Source organism: Cuculus canorus, chromosome 2 (assembly GCF_017976375.1).
Source record: "Cuculus canorus isolate bCucCan1 chromosome 2, bCucCan1.pri, whole genome shotgun sequence".
In the NCBI taxonomy this organism is placed as follows: domain Eukaryota; kingdom Metazoa; phylum Chordata; class Aves; order Cuculiformes; family Cuculidae; genus Cuculus; species Cuculus canorus.
The window spans coordinates 136,184,182-136,202,253 of record NC_071402.1 but is presented as its reverse complement, the minus strand read 5'-3'; the positions used below and the strand labels follow the sequence as shown (position 1 = coordinate 136,202,253).

The 18,072-nt window shown below is 36.3% G+C and overlaps 1 protein-coding gene across 6 annotated transcripts in view; it reads left to right on the top strand.

The window, feature by feature from the left end:
• The window catches only part of AKAP9 (A-kinase anchoring protein 9), a 113,994-nt gene that overhangs the window by 83,876 nt on the left and 12,046 nt on the right, over positions 1-18,072 (top strand). For all 6 annotated transcript variants that reach the window (XM_054060703.1, XM_054060706.1, XM_054060702.1 and 3 more), the window contains 13 exons: positions 2,699-2,875; positions 3,002-3,106; positions 3,537-3,689; positions 3,937-4,116; positions 7,428-8,507; positions 11,355-11,501; positions 11,882-12,385; positions 12,818-12,881; positions 13,568-13,686; positions 14,429-14,620; positions 15,445-15,630; positions 16,281-16,425; positions 17,177-17,396. In XM_054060703.1, coding sequence (XP_053916678.1) covers positions 2,699-2,875; positions 3,002-3,106; positions 3,537-3,689; positions 3,937-4,116; positions 7,428-8,507; positions 11,355-11,501; positions 11,882-12,385; positions 12,818-12,881; positions 13,568-13,686; positions 14,429-14,620; positions 15,445-15,630; positions 16,281-16,425; positions 17,177-17,396 — 3,272 coding nt within the window. The remainder of the gene's footprint in view (positions 1-2,698; positions 2,876-3,001; positions 3,107-3,536; positions 3,690-3,936; positions 4,117-7,427; positions 8,508-11,354; positions 11,502-11,881; positions 12,386-12,817; positions 12,882-13,567; positions 13,687-14,428; positions 14,621-15,444; positions 15,631-16,280; positions 16,426-17,176; positions 17,397-18,072) is intronic.

Sequence of the window (18,072 nt, the reverse complement as noted above, 5' to 3'; positions counted from 1 at the left end):
CTGTAGAACAGGAGCTCAAGGGAGTCATAGAAAATTCTTAGACCCAGCAAAATCAAGAAAAGTGGCAGCAGTGCAAATGCTATATATTATGAAGCTTTTGCATGTTTTCTGTGATGACTTAGCAGTGAATTAAATTGCATTTTATTTTTTGTGGATTTTCTTGTGTCCCGCTTTTTGAGCAAGGCTGATATTTTTGCATGATTTTCCTGCCTGATTTTCAGTATTAAAATTCCACTTATTAGGCTGCACTGCGATTTTCAAATCAAAGTTCTTACTGAGGTAGTTCAGGTGCTGTCATTAAATTCTTAAATGTTAGGAATAATTAGTACTCTATATTACATACTTTAGAAACATAGACAGTAATGGGACATAAATTGATATATGTGAGATGTAAGCTGTTAAAATATTTATTTGTTTATAAGTCTCAGATTTAGAGGCCTATTTCTGGGTTTTTTTGTATATTTTTTTAACACAAAGATTTGTAAGAAATTTTACAGGGAATGTGTTCAGTCAGTACTGTGTGATATGGCTGTCATCAGCCTCTGTGAACAGTAAATCTTTTGGAATTAGCTGGGTGTGTGTTAACCAACACCTATGGAGCAATGCTTCATCTATTTCCTTCTTTTTCAAAGTGTGTGTGCACTCCTCTCCTGTTGATACATCCTATGGAGGGAGGAGACGTTTTAGCACAATTCATTTCCCTGAACCCAGGCTGTTCATTTTGAGTTCATTTTGATTTATTTCTGTTTATAAGGCTGCCCAGGGAAGTAGTGGCTGCCCCATCCCTGGAGGTGTTCAAGGCCAGGTTGGGTGGGGCCTTGGGCAGCCTGATACAGTGGTGTCCCTGCCTGTGGCAGGGGGCTTGGAATTAGATGACATTTAAGGTCCCTTCCAACTCAAACCATTCTGTGGTTCTGTAACTTGGGGCGTGGGTAGTGTGTGAATTCCTGGTGAAAATTCTTATGTTAGTAAAAAAAAAAAAAAATCTGACAAGAAGAAAAAGAAGAAAATTACAAATTTGATGGCAAAGTAAAAATTGTCCTTTATTTCTGTTCAGAAACTATACATAAAGTCTTCCTGATTTATATGCACATAAACGTGTGTGTGTATATTCCAAGTTGGCAGATATGCTACAATGGAAATTTAAAGCATGTTTTAAGATGAAAGACAGCAATAACTGTGATTTTTTTTTTTTTAGATTTTTATTAGGTGTTTTTATATTAGAATTTTTTAGTAGGTAGAAGGAGAAGATAATGTTTGCAAGCACTACAGGTGTAGCAGCTATTTTAGAGCTGAGTCATATTGGATGTCATGCATTTATAGACAATTTTCAATAGTGTATTAGATTTACATTTAATTTTTATCAAATGAGGCACATAATCTTACTATATAGTGTATTTAAATGTCAAAATATTACTTGGAATGTTTCGCAAATGTATATTTTATCATTATTTCTCATGCTTTTCTGGTATAGGTGCTTTATTTTTTCATAGCTGCACGGGTTTTGAAATGCTCTTCTGCTTTGCGTGAATGCCTTGAGTGTTTTCTGTTGATAACTTCATTTCTTTTTTTTACTGTTGTTGCAGCTTACTCTGTCAACTTACTCCAGGGAGGGTTGTCTTAAAGAGTCTGCTCTGGACTTGATTTTTCTTTTTTCATTTCTCTCTCAGGACTTTTCTGTGGTCACTTCAGACTTTGGTGTTACTCATGGATGGATAACGTCAATAATACCATCCTGACAGCTTTATGTTCTGGTCCTCTTCTCTCCTATCTATTGAAATGCTTTGAGTCTTCTACCTTTTGGCTACATCGTAACTTCCTAATTGTAAATACTGAAATCAGTTTCTTGAGTGGGACAAACATTACTTTCCATGTCTCTTGCTCAATTGCTTAGTTTAACTCAGGTCTTAACTCTGTGCTTCAAGCCTAATACCATGGATTTGTTACACATCTTTCTTATCTGTAATTTTGATTAATCTTTTTTGAAACACTGTTAGAACTGGGATCTTACCTTTCTCTACTACTTCAGTTACTGTTTTAATGTGTTGTTTCTGAGCCACAAATATCTGAATCACTGAGACTGACAATGCTTTATTTGGATACTTTGTCCCATTTAGAAAGTAGAATGATATAATCCAGCACCTCTCTTTGGTCCCAGTTATCAAGCTCGGCAAGAAAACAAAAACTTCTTGTTTCTTCATATTGAAATATAAGAATTCTCTTCGACATTAAAGACCCAGTGAGCCTTAGGGTGTCTGTATGTCATTAATCAACTCCTTGTTTCAAATATTTTTTCTTAGATTTTTTTGAACTGTGATATTCTGCAGAGATGAAAATAATGTCTTAAACTTAGGGTCAAGATATTTCATCCTTAGATATTAAAGGTATCTTTATAGTGGACTGCATGGGGAGGCCATGCTCCTTGCTTTTAGCTGGCCAGAGAGAGCCTGAAGTCTTCAGGACAAGGTCAGTTCTAGAGGGTAGGTGTTATAGCACAGGACATATGACTTTTTTGTTTGTTGGATGTAGCACTACAGGATCCCGACTTTACATTCTGTTTCACCTAAAGAGTAGGAGTTTCATTACCAGGAAAAAAAGGGGGATGTTTTTCTCTGTCAAAAATGAGTACTGTTGCTATTGTTTGTGAAGCCTTCTAATCTAGTACAATGCATTCATCTTCTTGCAATATTGTTACCAGGTTGAACAGTTAACAAATCATCTAAAAGAAAAAACAGACAAGTGCAGTGAGCTTCTGCTCTCTAAGGAGCAACTTCAGAGGGATATACAGGAAAGAAATGAAGAAATTGAGAAACTAGAATGCAGGATAAGAGAACTGGAACAAGCCTTAATTATCAGTGCAGACAACTTGCAAAAGGTATTGCTTGGTCTGAAATTATCCTGTATTTACTACTTTCTTATTTTCTCTAGAACAAAATAGTATATATTTCTTATTTGCTTATTATTAAACAAATAAGTAACTAATTCATAAGTATGTTTAAAGGTGGAGGAAAGGAAGCAGTTCGGCACCATTATAGTAAAGGGAGAATTACCTCTTGAAGTACAGCTGCAAGCTGAACGAGAAGCTGTGGACCGAAAGGAAAAGGAGGTAAAATATGTGTGAAATGTTCCCTGTTTCTGCTGATATTTTGTTTTATCACTTTTTGCTTTCTGCTGAGTTTAGTGAATTATACAAATGAAACTTTTCAACAGATCAGAGGGATAGCAGTCCAAATCCCTTTGAAAGTCTCTTGTGAGCCATGATAATTGTTATTATTGCTTGTTAATGCTTATGACATACTAGAATGTTTCTGGAATCAAAAATTCAGACCAATTAAGAAAACTTCTTAATGATTTAATCTGATTTACAGTGGGTTTTAAAATTTCATTCAGTTTAAAGACTCAAAATGTCACTGAGTATACATTCTTTTGTTTGTGCATACCAAACCTGTTTACTGTAGATGTTGCACTTGAATTACGACATTTAATTTTTGGTATGACTCTCTACTCCTTTTCCACCATTTGTTTTGGAAAAACAGGTCACAAACCTAGAGGAACAACTGGAGCAATTTCGAGAGGAGCTAGAAAATAAAAATGAAGAAGTTCAGCAGTTGCACATGCAACTGGAAATTCAGCGAAAGGAGTCCACTACACATTTGCGAGAACTTGAACAAGAGAACAAATTATTTAAGGTAATTGTGTAACAGAGAAGCCTAGAGCTTTGTTCACCCTCCTACTCAGGAAAAAATTCTTGGAAAAAGCCATAATGCCAAATCCTTTCTCAAGCTTTCCACGGTTCAACTTGCAAGATACTGAAAAGCTCATACAATTACTTCTCATTTAATGCGATTTGTTTATTTAAATTCCTGTGCCTTAAATATTCATACAAGCATATGCAGAAACCGTTATGAACAATGGTAACATGGATTTTTTTTGTAGGATGAAATGGAAATACTGGGACTAGCTATCCAGAAATCTGAAGACGTCGCCATAAAGGACCATCATTTAGTGGCTGAAAGGCTTGCTCATTTCCTACAAGAAAAGGAGCAGGAAATAGATCATCTTCATGAACAAATTGCAAAACTGCAACAGCAGCTTGAAGTCACAACTGACAACAAAGTACACACTTTTAAATTCCTATTCAGTGTCCTGCATTGTGTTGCTTGCTATTTAAAAAAAAAAAATCTCCAGTCCCCCCCAATTACATTATTTTCCATTGCTGCCTGAATTTAAAAATGGAAATGCTTCAGTTGAAAGCAATACCTTAACCCTAGTTCCTTTTTACTCTTTTGTCTCTTTTTTTGCAAAGGATACATTTTGCCTGCATGCTTTATTTTTCTGCCTTATTTCAGCTTGAGTTTTTGTCTTAAATTCTTCCACATTCCTTATTCTTCTAATACTTCTGAACATTTAATAGTAAGTAGATTAATTCAATCTGAACATTCATTCTACCGTCTTCCCTACAAAGACTTATTTTCAGTGTTATGTTTCAGAGACACCTGCTGGATCACATTAGGTTTTTTAGCAGTTGAACTTGAACTCCATGAGCTTGTGTGATTACTTTGTCATCATACCAATGTTGGCAGCACCTTTTATCCAGTTTGGAGCACGGTGGATGTGCAAACAAAATGCTGTGTTTTATTTGAAATGTAGAGTAAGAAGGAAAGAAGCAGATTTATCTTTCTCTATTATTTACTGAGATTTAACACTTGTAGCTCCTGCTATTTTTGAGTTATGTGCATTTTTTGTAATGAGCTTCATCTTCTTCTGGGTTACTTCCATTTTATACAGATATAATGCATTTGATTTAAATAGAAATACTACTTATTCTGCATTGACGTAAGTGCCAGAAGAAACAGGCCACAGGTCTTGCATTTTTTATGGAAAGAAACTTGGATATTTTCAGTGGATGAATTTTGCATTCTGAACGTGTTACACAAATATTATTTGTTAAGATAAGATTAGAAGTTCTGTTACCCCTCAACAGCTGATTGAACATTTAAGGTAACATTCTAATAGGACATGTTGAATTCACTGAAGCAGAGCTCTGACCGAGCTGGGTAATTTCACTGAGTTTATGTGTGACGTGTAGTTGTAATGAACCTCACTGAATAATGACAAACCTTTGAGTTGGATTTAGAAAATCGGATTTAGGAAAGCTCATACTTCAAGAATCCAGAACAGTTCTGGTTTATATATAATACAGTGGCCACAGTAATAGGGTTACATTACTTGCCTTGCAAAAAATACCCAGGATTCAGGTATAATTAATTTTAATGATTGAGTCTTCTGCTGTTTAATATGAAGTTTCGTTTTCTAAATTTCATCCTTTTACTCAATTACATTTTCCAGGACATGAAATAATTATTCTGTTTGCTTGATTATGAGATTAGTATTGCATATGAATGAATTGTTCTTAAATTAATTGCTTCCCTAATGCCATCAACATCTTTACCGCAATAAGTCCTTTTCGTTTAATGGATGCATTTGCCTTTTGTGATCCTTTACTCCATTATGTTATGAAGAACAGAAACTCTTATGCTGACTTGATAGCAACCACCAGCATTGCTGTCTCATCTTCTGAGAACCAATGCTTTGTTCCCATTTTCTTTGGCATTTTTTACCTTTCTCTAGTGTCTGTGGATTTTTGAAAATAAGTCTTCGGTTGGCAAATCAGCTCTTCTAATTCATACGGTCATGTTTCATTTATTCTTGTATGTATTATAAATAACACAGTAATCTTATTATTCTATTTAATTAACTAAACTTAATGAAGTAATGAGAAGTAAAAGGGAAAGAACAGCTATTTTAGTAGTAAGTTTAGTCATCTTCCTTCTCTTCCTTGTTATTTTTTTCTTCTATTTCTAAAAGGCCCTTCTAAAGTTCTTGCCTATTTTAGGTACCAAAACTGATTATATTTTATTATATCCATTTCCCAATATTCTTGAGATTATCCTCTGCCTTCTTCATTTTTAATATAGAAGGACCATTCATTTCAGATCTCCAAGCATTCACTTAAGGAACACTTTTTATATCTTAATCTTTCTACTTATAATCTAGTCTGTCTTTATTTTAACTTTTGGATTTTTTGGCATTGTTCTACACTCAAGAGAGAAATTGCTTCCACTGCAATTCAGCAAGCAGAATTTTTAATTAATTTTGTAAAACTTATTCTATTGGAATCTGAAATTTTTTGTTTATTTAATTTAACGTTCATCAACACCAGTAGTTCTGGGGTTTGTGTCTATACATTTCTTGTTAGAAGTTTATAAAAATGGCTTTTCTTTATTCTGCATTGTAAAGACATCACTCTCGTAATTGCTGTTACATCCTTTCGCAAATTTCTTTCAATTTTGAGCCCCTCATACAATCTGTAATTTTAACTGTCTTTAAAACTAATTTAATAAAGTATTACTCTCATTCTTTTCATGTCTTCAACAATCTCTCTTTGAATTTTGTTTGTATAGTCATATACATTTTTACATAAATACTTCTACAACTTTTTCAGTCTTTACTTTCATTTAAAAAATGTGTAGTGCACACAAGTGATTGTACTAGGGGTGCTGTTTGCCCTGCATATGTTTGTGCACATCTGCATATGTGTATGCAAACATGTGCATAGGCAGAAACATATTTAGGTTTGTGATAAGTAATGTCAGAGTCAAGAGATAGAATTTTTCTGTGGTCAGAAAAGCATGTTATAATGCGGCTTTTCAACACATTTAATTAAAGGTCTATTTGAGTATAAAAATCAAGGCATCTTAATTGGCTATGTCCTATATAACTCGGTTTGACCATATGAATGAATGGTGCTTTCCCATAAAGAGCACAGTTCCTGTCTGACCCAACTGAACGTATCTGGCCTGTGTACAGTAAGGCTGAGGATACTTTTAATTTTTTTAAAAGAAATTCGGTATGTAGCATAATGCAGGATAATTTATCCGTAAGTTTAAAGCTTCATAAACTTATTTTGTCAGATTTTTTTGAGTAAAAAAATAAAATATTAAACCTTGATTGCATAAGAGGATTGAACACCACAGACATGACCACTCCACTTGTTTCCAGTTTAATTTTTACTAAGAGGGACAAGACTGAGCTTTGGACCAAACTATTTGGGAGAAGGTATTATGAACACTTAAACTTCAGTGTTTCATATCTCTATGGATCTTACGAGTGCTTTCGTTTCATTTGATACTTTCACACCTGTTCTGTAGTTCATTTAGTTCACAGGCTATTTTGTCAGTTTTCTGTGAAGATATCCTGATTCTCATAAAACCTTATACCCTATTAAGAATTTCACTGGGGTCGTACTTTGTTTTACCAGATGTTTCAATGTGTTTTTAAACTGTTGCTGCAAAGTCCAGGAGAAAAATTACCTAAGGGTTTAATAGTTACCCATTGTGATGTTCTTTTGTTCTGGTTTTCTTCAGGTTATTGAAGAGCAAAATGAGCACATAAGGGAGCTTGAAACCCAGATAGAATGTCTAAAAAGTGATCAAGAACGTGTGAAGAAAAAGAATTATGAGGAAGTAGAGCAGTTGAATGATGTGATTGATAAGCTTCAGCAAGAACTGGCAAATATTGAACAAAAAGTACCTACAGACATTGCTGCTTTTCAAGAAGATGCTGACAGTCTGAAATACACACTTGAAACAGTTCTGGCAGAAAGAGAAGCTTTGGAGAAGCAGGTAGAAAACATGAGTGTAGAGGCATCTCAGGCGAAGATTGAGCTTGAGGAAACAAACTTAAAAATGGATCTGCTACAGCAAGAAATAAATATGTTAAAAAAAGAGCATGAAAGAATAACAGAGACGTATAAGTGTGCATTGATGAAAGGTGATAAAACAAAAGATGGGAGCAGTGGGAAAAGTGAAAAAATGGAAGGAGGCTCATGTGAGATAAAATTGTTAGATCAAACACAGCTTAGGTCTTCAGATGAAAATACAAGCGTTACCATTAGCAAGATGGAGGTACAACTGCAACAACTTCAGGCATGCATTAAGGAAAAAGATTCAGAACTGTGCCAGTCCTACAATGAAATAAAAGACCTGAAAGAGCAAGGCAAAGCTGAAAGAGAAACACTTGAAAAAAAGATATTAGAACTGGAAAAAACATTAGTGGAAAAAGTTGCTGCTGCTCTTGTGAGTCAGGTTGAGCTAAATGCAGTTCAAGAGCAAAGGAAATTCGTGCAGGAAACTCGGGAAGCTTCAAAATGCGTGGAGGAAGCAAGCAGGAATGCCAAGACAGAGAGTTCAAGTGACAGAACTAAAAATGAGATGAAATCAAAGTTGTCAATCTTAGCACAAAGGCTTAGTGAGATGGAGAACCAGCTGGCAATGGTAAATCGTAACTTGGAGCTAGAAAAAGAAAACGTAATAATTGCACAAAAGGAAGCTGAAGTGAAAGAAGAGAGACTCTTAGAACTTCAGCAATTACTAGAAGTAGTTCAAGAAAAACACAAAAGAGAGATTCAGGAATACATTAAGCAAGAAGAAATGCAGACATATCAGGTAAAGTAGATGCCATTCTGTTTTGGATTGTTTTCACTAAAATCAGTTATTTTCTGTGAACTATAATGAATGTAACACTTCTTAATGGGACTAGTGACAGGAATACTCTGCAGTTTGGGGAAGATCTTAATTTCTATGTTATTCCTGGAGTTACAAAGACGAGAAGGATGTTATTTTGGGTGAACTCCACTATCATTTTCTGTTTTGCGTTAAAAACACCTTGCCTTTTCATTAATATAGGATGATTTTTGATTTTGAACATACACTTTCTTATTCTTACTTTGAACTGACGTAGAATGGAGTGGATTACATGGCATGGAGGTAATGAGCTAAAAATTAAAATTATAAAAACTCTCTAGGAGAAGGCTTAGAATGATAAGGGAGGGATAGCTATTTGTCTGTACAGGGGGCTTTCTGAGGGGCAGAGGTGGCTTGTATATGTATGCTTTTATTTTGGTTTTCTTTTTCTCGCTTTCCTGTCTTGATTCCAAAGATATTTCCCATTAGCAGTTTTTACCAATATACATTTGTCCTGATTTCCATTCACCCCTGGTTACATTGCCTCTGAATTTACAACCTTCAGAATTGATTAAGCTTGACAACCCAAACATGCTTTGATGACCAAAACTCTTAAGTTTAGAGACATCATGGAACCCAGTGCTGGTCTCCCACAGTAGAGGACGATCAGGTTTGTGAACACCTGAGGAAACTGAACATATATAAGTCCATGGGACCTGATGAGATGCATCCCAGAGTCCTGAGGGAATTGGCAGATGTCGTTGCCAAGTTCCATGATGTTTGAAAAGTCATGGCATTCAGTAGAAGTCCCTGGTGACTGGAAGAAGGGTAACATTGTGCCCACTTTTAAAAAGGGTAGAAAAGACGACCCTGAGAACTACCAATCTGTCAGCCTCACCTGTGTGCCTGGGAAGATCATGGAACAGATCCTCCCAGAAACTATGCTAAAGCACATGAAGGACAGGGAGGTGATTAATGGCAGCCAACATGCCTTCACCAGGGGCAAGTCCTGTCTGACCAACTTGGTGGCTTTCTGTGATGGGGTAACCGCAGCAGTGGACACCGGTAAACCGATCTATCTGGACTTCTGTAAAGCCTTTGACACGGTCACCCACAACATCCTTCTCTCTAAATTGGAGAGATATGGATTTCATGGGTGCACGGTAAGGTGGATAAGAAACTGGTTGGATGGTTGTATTCAAAGAGTAGTGGTCAGTGTCTCAAAGTCCAAATGGAGATCGGTGACAAGTGGTGTCCCTCAGGGGTCCATACTGGGACCGGTGCTGTTTAATATCTTTATCAATGATATTGACAGTGAGATTGAGTGCACCCTCAGCGAGTTTGTGGATGACACCAAGCTGAGTGGTGTAGTTGCCACACCAGCAGGATGGGATGTCATCCAGGGGGGACCTGGACAGGCTGGAGAAGTGGGCCTCTGAGAACCTCAGGAGTTTCAACAAGCCTAAGTGTAAGGTCCTGCACCTGGGTCGGGGCAATCCCCATTTTCAGTATATGATGGGGTATGCTGTGCTTGAGAGCAGCCCTGCAAAAAAAAGGACTTGGGCATGCTGGTTGATGAGAAGCTTGATATGAGCTGGTAATGTGCGCTCGCAGCCCAGAAGGCCAACTGTGTCCTGGGCTGCATCAAAAGAAGTGTGGCCAGCAGGTCAAGGGGAGCGATTCTGCCCCTCTATTTCTTTCTTGTGAGACCTCATCTGGAATACTGTGCCCAGGTCTGGAATCCTCAACATAAAAAGGATATGGAGCTGTTGGAACGGGTCTAGAGGAGGGCTACAAAGATGATCGGAGGGCTGGAGGACCTTCCCTACGAGGACAGGCTGAGAGAGTTGGGCCTGTTCAGCCTGGAGAAGAGAAGGCTCCGAGGAGATCTTATAGCGACCTTCCAGTACCTGAAAGGGGCCTACAGGAAAGCTGGAGAGGGGCTATTTATAAAGGCTTGTGGGGATAGGACAAGGGGGAATGGGTACAAACTGGAGAGGGGCAGATTTAGACTGGACATCAGGAAGAATTTCTTCACTATGTGAGTGGTGAGGCACTGGCACAGGTTGCCCAGGGAGGCTGCAGCTGCCCCTTCCCTGGAGGTGTTCAAGGCCAGGTTGGATGGGGCCTTGGGCAGCCTGCTTTCATAGAATCACTAGGTTGGAAGGGACCCACTGGGTCATAGAGTCCAACCATTCCTAACACTCGCTAAACCATGCCCCTCAGCAATTCATCCACCCATCCCTTAAACACTTCCAGGGAAGGTGACTCAACCAACTCCCTGGGCAGCGTGTTCCAGTGCCCAATGACCCTTTCTGTGAAAATTTTTTTTCCCTGATGTCTTTAGTGGGATGTCCCTGCCCATGGCAGAGGGGTTGGAACTAGATGATCTTCAAGGTCCCTTCCAACCCCATGTGTACTATGATACTATAACTAGAAAAGTTTCTAAGACCACTCATCCAAATGCAGATTGAATGAATGTGATAAGCGTCTAATAAATTTAATAATATTATCAGACTTCATTTCCTCCTCTCTGACCTTCCTCCCAATGCTTTCTGCATGGTGTAGCCAATTTCTGCTTGCAGTTCAGTAACCGTAAGGAGAAAATCTTTCTCCCACGCTTATCCAGTTTGCAGGAGGTAATCTAGGAAAATCACCTCTCAGTCTTAATTTTTAGTGAATACTTTAATCCAAGTAACATTTGTTATCCTTTTTGGTCTTTTCATTTGTGGCTTTGTAATTGGTGTGAAAGTATTAAGATCAGTGCTCTTAATACCTGATTCTTTGTAAGATTCTTCACCATTTTCTATATCTTGTGTTGCCGTGTAGGTAGGAGCGCAGCTCATGGAGAGTCAAAAAGAAAATGTGCTTATTGATGAAGTTGAACTAAAGAAAGTTAAAGAAGAGGCAGCTGCTGCTAAGGAAGAGCTGAGCAGTTACAGAGAAAAGGCAGAAAAACTTCAGCAAGAACTAGCAGTAAGAACCAGATTGTTCCATATTGTATTTAAAGCAGATGATTATACAGAACTTTGTGCAAATATGCACGCTATAGGGTTTTTTTTAATCTTGTACTGAGAATGCCACTAGGAAAGAACAGTGATTCAGTACCTGCTGGCAGTGGAATAGAACTGATGTTGTACACTAAATTTCACTTGTTGGCGAAGTACATGCTTTTACGGTCCAGTATAGGGCAACGGTGGGTCTAGAGCTGTATTTCATATGAGATAATATTTGTTATGTGTGTCATAACTACTTTAAAATAGGACTAATCTGAGCTCTGATGGTATAAAGGCTTGTTTGGATTTTAGATTTTAAGTACTTGGAAGGACTGCAATTCAGATTCTCCATATTTACAGGTAAAAGAAGCAAGTCTGATAAATCTGCAGGAAGACCTATGCAAAGTTAAAGAGAACCTGATTAAAGCAGAAGAGAGACTTGCAAGTTACATGCAAAAGGGCAAGGAAATGGCAAAAGTTGTAAGCAAAAAGGATGCAGAAATATTGTGTGATTTGTCAGCCACTGAGTCTACTGTAATTATAAGAAGCTCATCATCGCAAACAGACAGGACTGTGGAAATCAACAGCTGTAACCAGACTTCACCAGTCCTTGTTAAAAATGCAGAAATCCAAATTGATTTGCAAAATGGATGTTCTTCAGAAGAGATTGCAGAGATCATAAGAGAATTTAATGAAAAAATCGAGCAGATGCAAGAACTCCATGCTGCTGAAATCATGGACATGGAGACAAGGCATATCTCTGAATCTGAAGCATTGAAGAGAGAAAAGTTTGTTGCTGTGCAAGTATTGACTGAAGAATGTAATACTTTAAAGGAAATCATAGAAACTCTACGAGCTAAAGAAGTATGTATCCTGCTTTATATTCCTTGAACTACTTTTGTTTGTGCTTTTCCTTCTTCAGTAATTTCCATTTCTGATAAGTGTGAACCACCACATGCTCAGTGGAAAGCTTTTAAGTGTTCCCACATTTTCATGGCCTAGAAAGAGATTGTGAACCCTTTTCTCAACGATTTAAGTTTGAGAGTGTGCTCAACTATCACATGCTTCCTTGTTGTGCCTAATGCCTTGGACCTGTCCTACTCTGTGATATGGGAACAAGTGTAGCTCAACCTGTTGAGTGATGTCTTTCTTGTCTCCATTTTGATTACTTGGATTGCAGGCAGGGTAAACTGAACAAAGAGGCTCCTATAGTTTCCTGCTTCTTAGAATTAGCTTTCTTATTGTGAATGGATGTGGGGTGATTAAAGATTTGATTGCTCTTTTTTCTAATTACAGGGAATCACCGTTTCTGGATTAGTACGTTCTCCACCTTATCAAGCTAGAGATGGAGGTTCAAGTGGTAAGAAACTTTTTCTTACAGATTTCAAACAGCTTTATAAATTAAACCAGCTTTTTTAAGTTTACTGTTAAAGAGTTTGTGTTCTAAGAGATAAAAACAACTACTCCCCAGATCGAAGCAGAAACCTTTCATGGTAAGAAAAGGTGCTGATCATGCCATGTCTATCAAATTCGCAGCGGAAGGAAAATAACTAGAGTGGAGATGGGTTGAGTCGAGGCATCAGATGATTCTTCTTACATGTTACACTGTCTCTTCAGTGTAGCTTCATCATCTCCTGATACAATTTAAAGGTATTGATCACTAGCAGTGAGCAATGTTGACAGGTTCTGACTTCTCCAAGAGCAATAAAAATTATTGATATGACGCTTTTCATAGGTAAAGGCTAAGCATGTTGGGGGGGATTTAGCAGAAGTGTTTATGGAAGTAGTTATTTCTCTTTTAGAACTAAACTAGAATTTTTAAGTTTGGTTGTTTTGGTTTTGGGTTGTTTTTTAAGTTTTGTTTTGATGTTACTGCTTTGAAACTGAAAAAGAAAAACTATAAAACAGGTCATCTCCGGGCTTAGAATCAACTCCGGTGACATTCAGCCACCTGTTACAACAACAGACAAAAATAGTTTTTTGATGCCTGTTCTTCAAAGTTTCACAGTAATCCAGCTTTCATGTTTTTCTCTCCTTTTATTTTAGACTCCAGTTCAGACTGGAGTCAAGGAGTGTATCTTGCTCAGACCCAGGGATCTGATGTGATAGCTGAAGGAATAGATGAAGGCGAAACTTCAACAGATTTACTTCCAAAAAAAATTAAGGTAAAACAGAAATGATCATTTTTCTTATGAAACAAGAAAGATAGTACCAAAACTTAAGATTAGCTGGTGCTTGACTAGTGAAAGGAGGGCCATTTAGATAAGTTTTAAAGTGTCACTTGTGTTAATACATTTTAAAACACTTCTGATAAATTATGTTCATTTTTGCATGTTAGATTAGATTAAATATGAGTTTTGTAATTGTAGGCTTGCTCTCAGTTATGATTATGAGAAACGTAACTACTGTTAATTATAGGTTATTGTACTTCCTGTGTATTAATTATTAAGTCTTGATCATATATTAAACAATTTTAGAGTCTTTTATAGGTGCAGAACAATATCTATATTATGGAAGTAAACTTATGTGTTTATCATATGTAATAAAAAGTCTTTTGCAGAAAAGCCCTGTAATTTCAAAAAGTGTATTGCAAAGCTCAGCGGGAATCTCCCCAAGACTTCGTTTTTAATGGATCAATTTCCATCAGTGACCATTTTAGAATTTGAGTATTTGACAGATAAACTTTGGAAATTTTCACTTGAAACTGAGGAAAAATTCACATATTTAATAAGTTCCACAGTTTGGTAGATACAAAGAACTGGATAATACTTCTGTCTTTGATATGAGGAAGCATAAATAGTTCTCCTTATGGTGATCAACTTAAACGTACCAATAGTGCAATATGTATGAAAGAAGACTGTTGTTGTTAGGACTGGCATTACTGTTTTCTTTTTGTGTTTATTCTAGGGTTTGCTGAGAGCAGTCCATCATGAAGGCATACAGGTGCTGTCTCTCACTGAATTTCCATATGGTGAAAGAGAGATGCCACCTCTTAAGCAAGAATCAGAATCTTGGCTTGAGGAAAGGAAAGCATTTCTAAGCACCATTTCATCTTTGAAAGACCTAATTGCAAAAATGCAACTTCATAGAGAAGCTGAGGTATCAATAATATCATAAGATTCTATTGAAATAAAAAATAATTTATGATAATCTAACAAGGTGTATTCACAATACAGGATTAAATGCTCCAAATATACTGCTACAAGGCCAAAGATTTAAAAATTATGCAGTAAGACTGCATATTGCACTTTCTGGTATTAAAATATATCTTAAATTATGGCTGGCATTTGTTCTTCTGTGCATTGATGGCTTTTGACTGTATAGATTCACCTTTTAAAAATAATTTTATTTTGAATTGTGTTTCTAATAGTGGGTAAAGTGGACTTACTACATACTGTAGTGAGGAAAAAAAGAGAAGAAAAAATTTTTAAAATACAACGCAATATTAATAATCTGTTAAAACTTTATTAGAACTTGCCTATCTAATTACCTCTATTAGACTTTTGGATATATGTAAGTAGTTTGTATTACTTCAGCATGGGAAACAAGGGGATTAACTATAAATACTCTTCATACACAGTATCTGCACACTACCACATAGCTCTGGGAGAGTCTAGGAATATACATGTAAGAACATAAAAATTAAAAGGGTAGTGTTATGCAGTAACATAAATAATAATTACATGGTGCTAAGTTTTCATTTATAAGAAGCTAAATTGTTTCCATCTGAAACACAATTCATGCAGAAGAAATCATAACATGTTCAATAAGTACATGCATTTGTATGAATGAATGTTATGTAACTGTTGAGTAAGAAAAGCTCGATATCCCACTGAAAACACACATTTTGCATAAGCTTACAATGACCATTCTTGATGTAATATTTGAATTCTGCTGCTTAAATTGTTTTTATACCACTCTAGATTTATGCAAGTACTGAATCTGAAGGCATCTCAGACTGGCGAGGAGAACTTCTGCATGCTATTCAGCAGCTTTTTGTGAGAGAGCAAAATGTTCTGCTTGCTGCTTTTCAAACTGAACTTGCAGAACTGGGCACAAGAGATGCAGTGATATTGATGAATCAGTTAGAGCATAGACTACAAGAGCAGGTAATATAAAACATACTGTAGTCAAAGTGTGTTTGTCTACATTAGATTTTAATTTTTAATGTATAAATCCATTTGAAAATCTATGTAGTAGTAGTTTTGACAGTCTAGGGATGAAAACAAAGTAAAACTTCTAGGAAGAAGAAATGTCTTTAAAAAGAGAAATGATGTGGTGCAAGAAAGTGATTTTTGGGTGCACAAGCTATAGAATAAATACAGCCTTCAGAGATAAATTTGAATTAAATGTGGTTGTCTTAAGCTTGATTCCATTAAGTTAATGAGATTTATATTACACTGTCTAAGAAAAGGTAGCTTGTATATAATACTACAAAGCAAGCTAGAAGAAGAGGGAGTGATAAGGCTGCTATGGGACAGAAGTCAGTAATCTCCTCTGGAACATGGAAGGATTAGTGAGGAAAATTACAATTCACCATAAAACTGATAGCTCTTGATTCTGTAATTCTGATGCCTAGTCAAAAAATAAAAAAAAATGACAGGCAGTTCTTCCAGTTTTATAATATTGACCTAATTGTGTCTTAATTGAAAATATTTTGAATATATAAGCAGTATGAATATAGAAGTAAACGTAATATCCATACTATAGATATTCTAATAAAATGTGTTTTACTTTTGAATGTTTCTGATGCTAATAGGCTTCTGACCAGAGAGCAGCAATGGACTCTCTTCAGAATGCAGACAGAAGAAGTTTGCTGATGGAGATTCAAGTATTACATGCTCAGATGAACAGTAAGAAAAATAATCCAAAGAGAGAACAAGAGATGGATTCAAAAAGCCAAGGTAACTTCTGTGGTAATATGTGTCTCTTTCCACATGCTTCCATGGCTGTGCACATAACGTTGTAGGCTGAAAAATACTGACTTTCATTGCTTTCTGATTTTGGTACTCATGTCCTAGGCATGTGTACTTTTCATCTTTTTCAATCTTATTGGACTAATTTTGCAAAAATTAAGATTTCTTCTGTGTTCTTACGACTTGAATCAAATTGAAAGTGATACAAATTTACTTCAATTTCTGTAAAAATCAGGCTTGTATTTTAAGGCAATTTTCTATGTCTGTGCTTCAGTGTTTAGGTTCAACTTTAGCTTTGAAATTGTCTAAGTTGGATGGTCAGTCATAATGAGCAAACTAAAAAGCAATTAGAATGAACAACAAAAGTTCAGAGAACAATTATACTTAAAAATTAAGTAAATACTCACTGTCAGTGTTTTGTCACAAAAATTTGATGACAAGTGTGCACATATACATAACTTTGGTTATGTAAGTCATAATCCAAATGATACATATATGTGTGGTTGTGCACATAGGCTTTTAAAGTGGTTTAAGAGTTGAAGAGGTTTCTTGGAAAGTATCAAAGATATCCCAGTATAAAAGGCATGGTTTTGCTTTCACTCCACTACTGAAAGAGTATATTATTTTAAAGTAATAGGAATAGCCTTGTGATCATTATCTGTGCTAGGGGAATCTTTATGCAAATAGACTGTGTTGTTTGTTTACTATCTAATTTCCATGTTAATGGTACTCTTATTAGAAATGCTGGAGTATAATATGCAGCAGAAGCAGTCACAGATACTGGAGATGCAAGTGGAGCTCCGGACTATGAAGGACCGAGCAGCAGAGCTTCAGGAACAGCTGAATTCAGAGAGAATGATGGGTGCAGAGTTGAAGAATGAACTTGCACAAGCCAAACTAGAGCTTGAAACAACCCTCAAAGCACAGCACAAGCACTTCAGGGACCTAGAAACCATCAGGTGCCAGCCTTTCTGTGTAGAGAGTGAAGATGATCTTTCCTACCTTTCAAATTGTAATACTGATTTTATTAAGGAATTGGATCTCATGGAACATAAATGCATCTCAGTTTTTCTGTAAAGCAGACAACAAAAAGACTTCCATTCCATTTGACAAAAAAATGTAATTCTACAGATTAAGATCCGATTCATAGTTTGATTTAATGATTTCTAATGATTCATGGATATCAAGTTTCTTCTTAAATTTTGTCATTAGACCACTGTATACAAGCTAATAAGCGTACCATATTTACTAAAGGTTTTTCTGCTTCTAAAACTGAACACAGAGGAAAAAATTGCAGAGTTAAGATGACTTTGCAAGTATTTCCATATGAAATTCTATAACTTCTAAGTGTTGCTTTGGCGTGGTCAACAGCAGAGGGACCAGGTAAAATATTTGGCTTTCAAGAAGGCCGTTTTTAGTTATGCCTTTACCAGATGGGTGTGACTGTGTACAGTATCTTGATGTTCACCTCAGACATAGCAAATTAAGACGTTAAGAATTAATTGATATTATTTTCTAGATTACCGTACAGCTTTCAAAGACCGTAAGAAGCAAGATTGTTTGGCAAATTGCTGGAAAATTGATTTGAAAAAAAAAAACAAACCCAAAAATTCAGGGCATAGATTATCTTTTCTT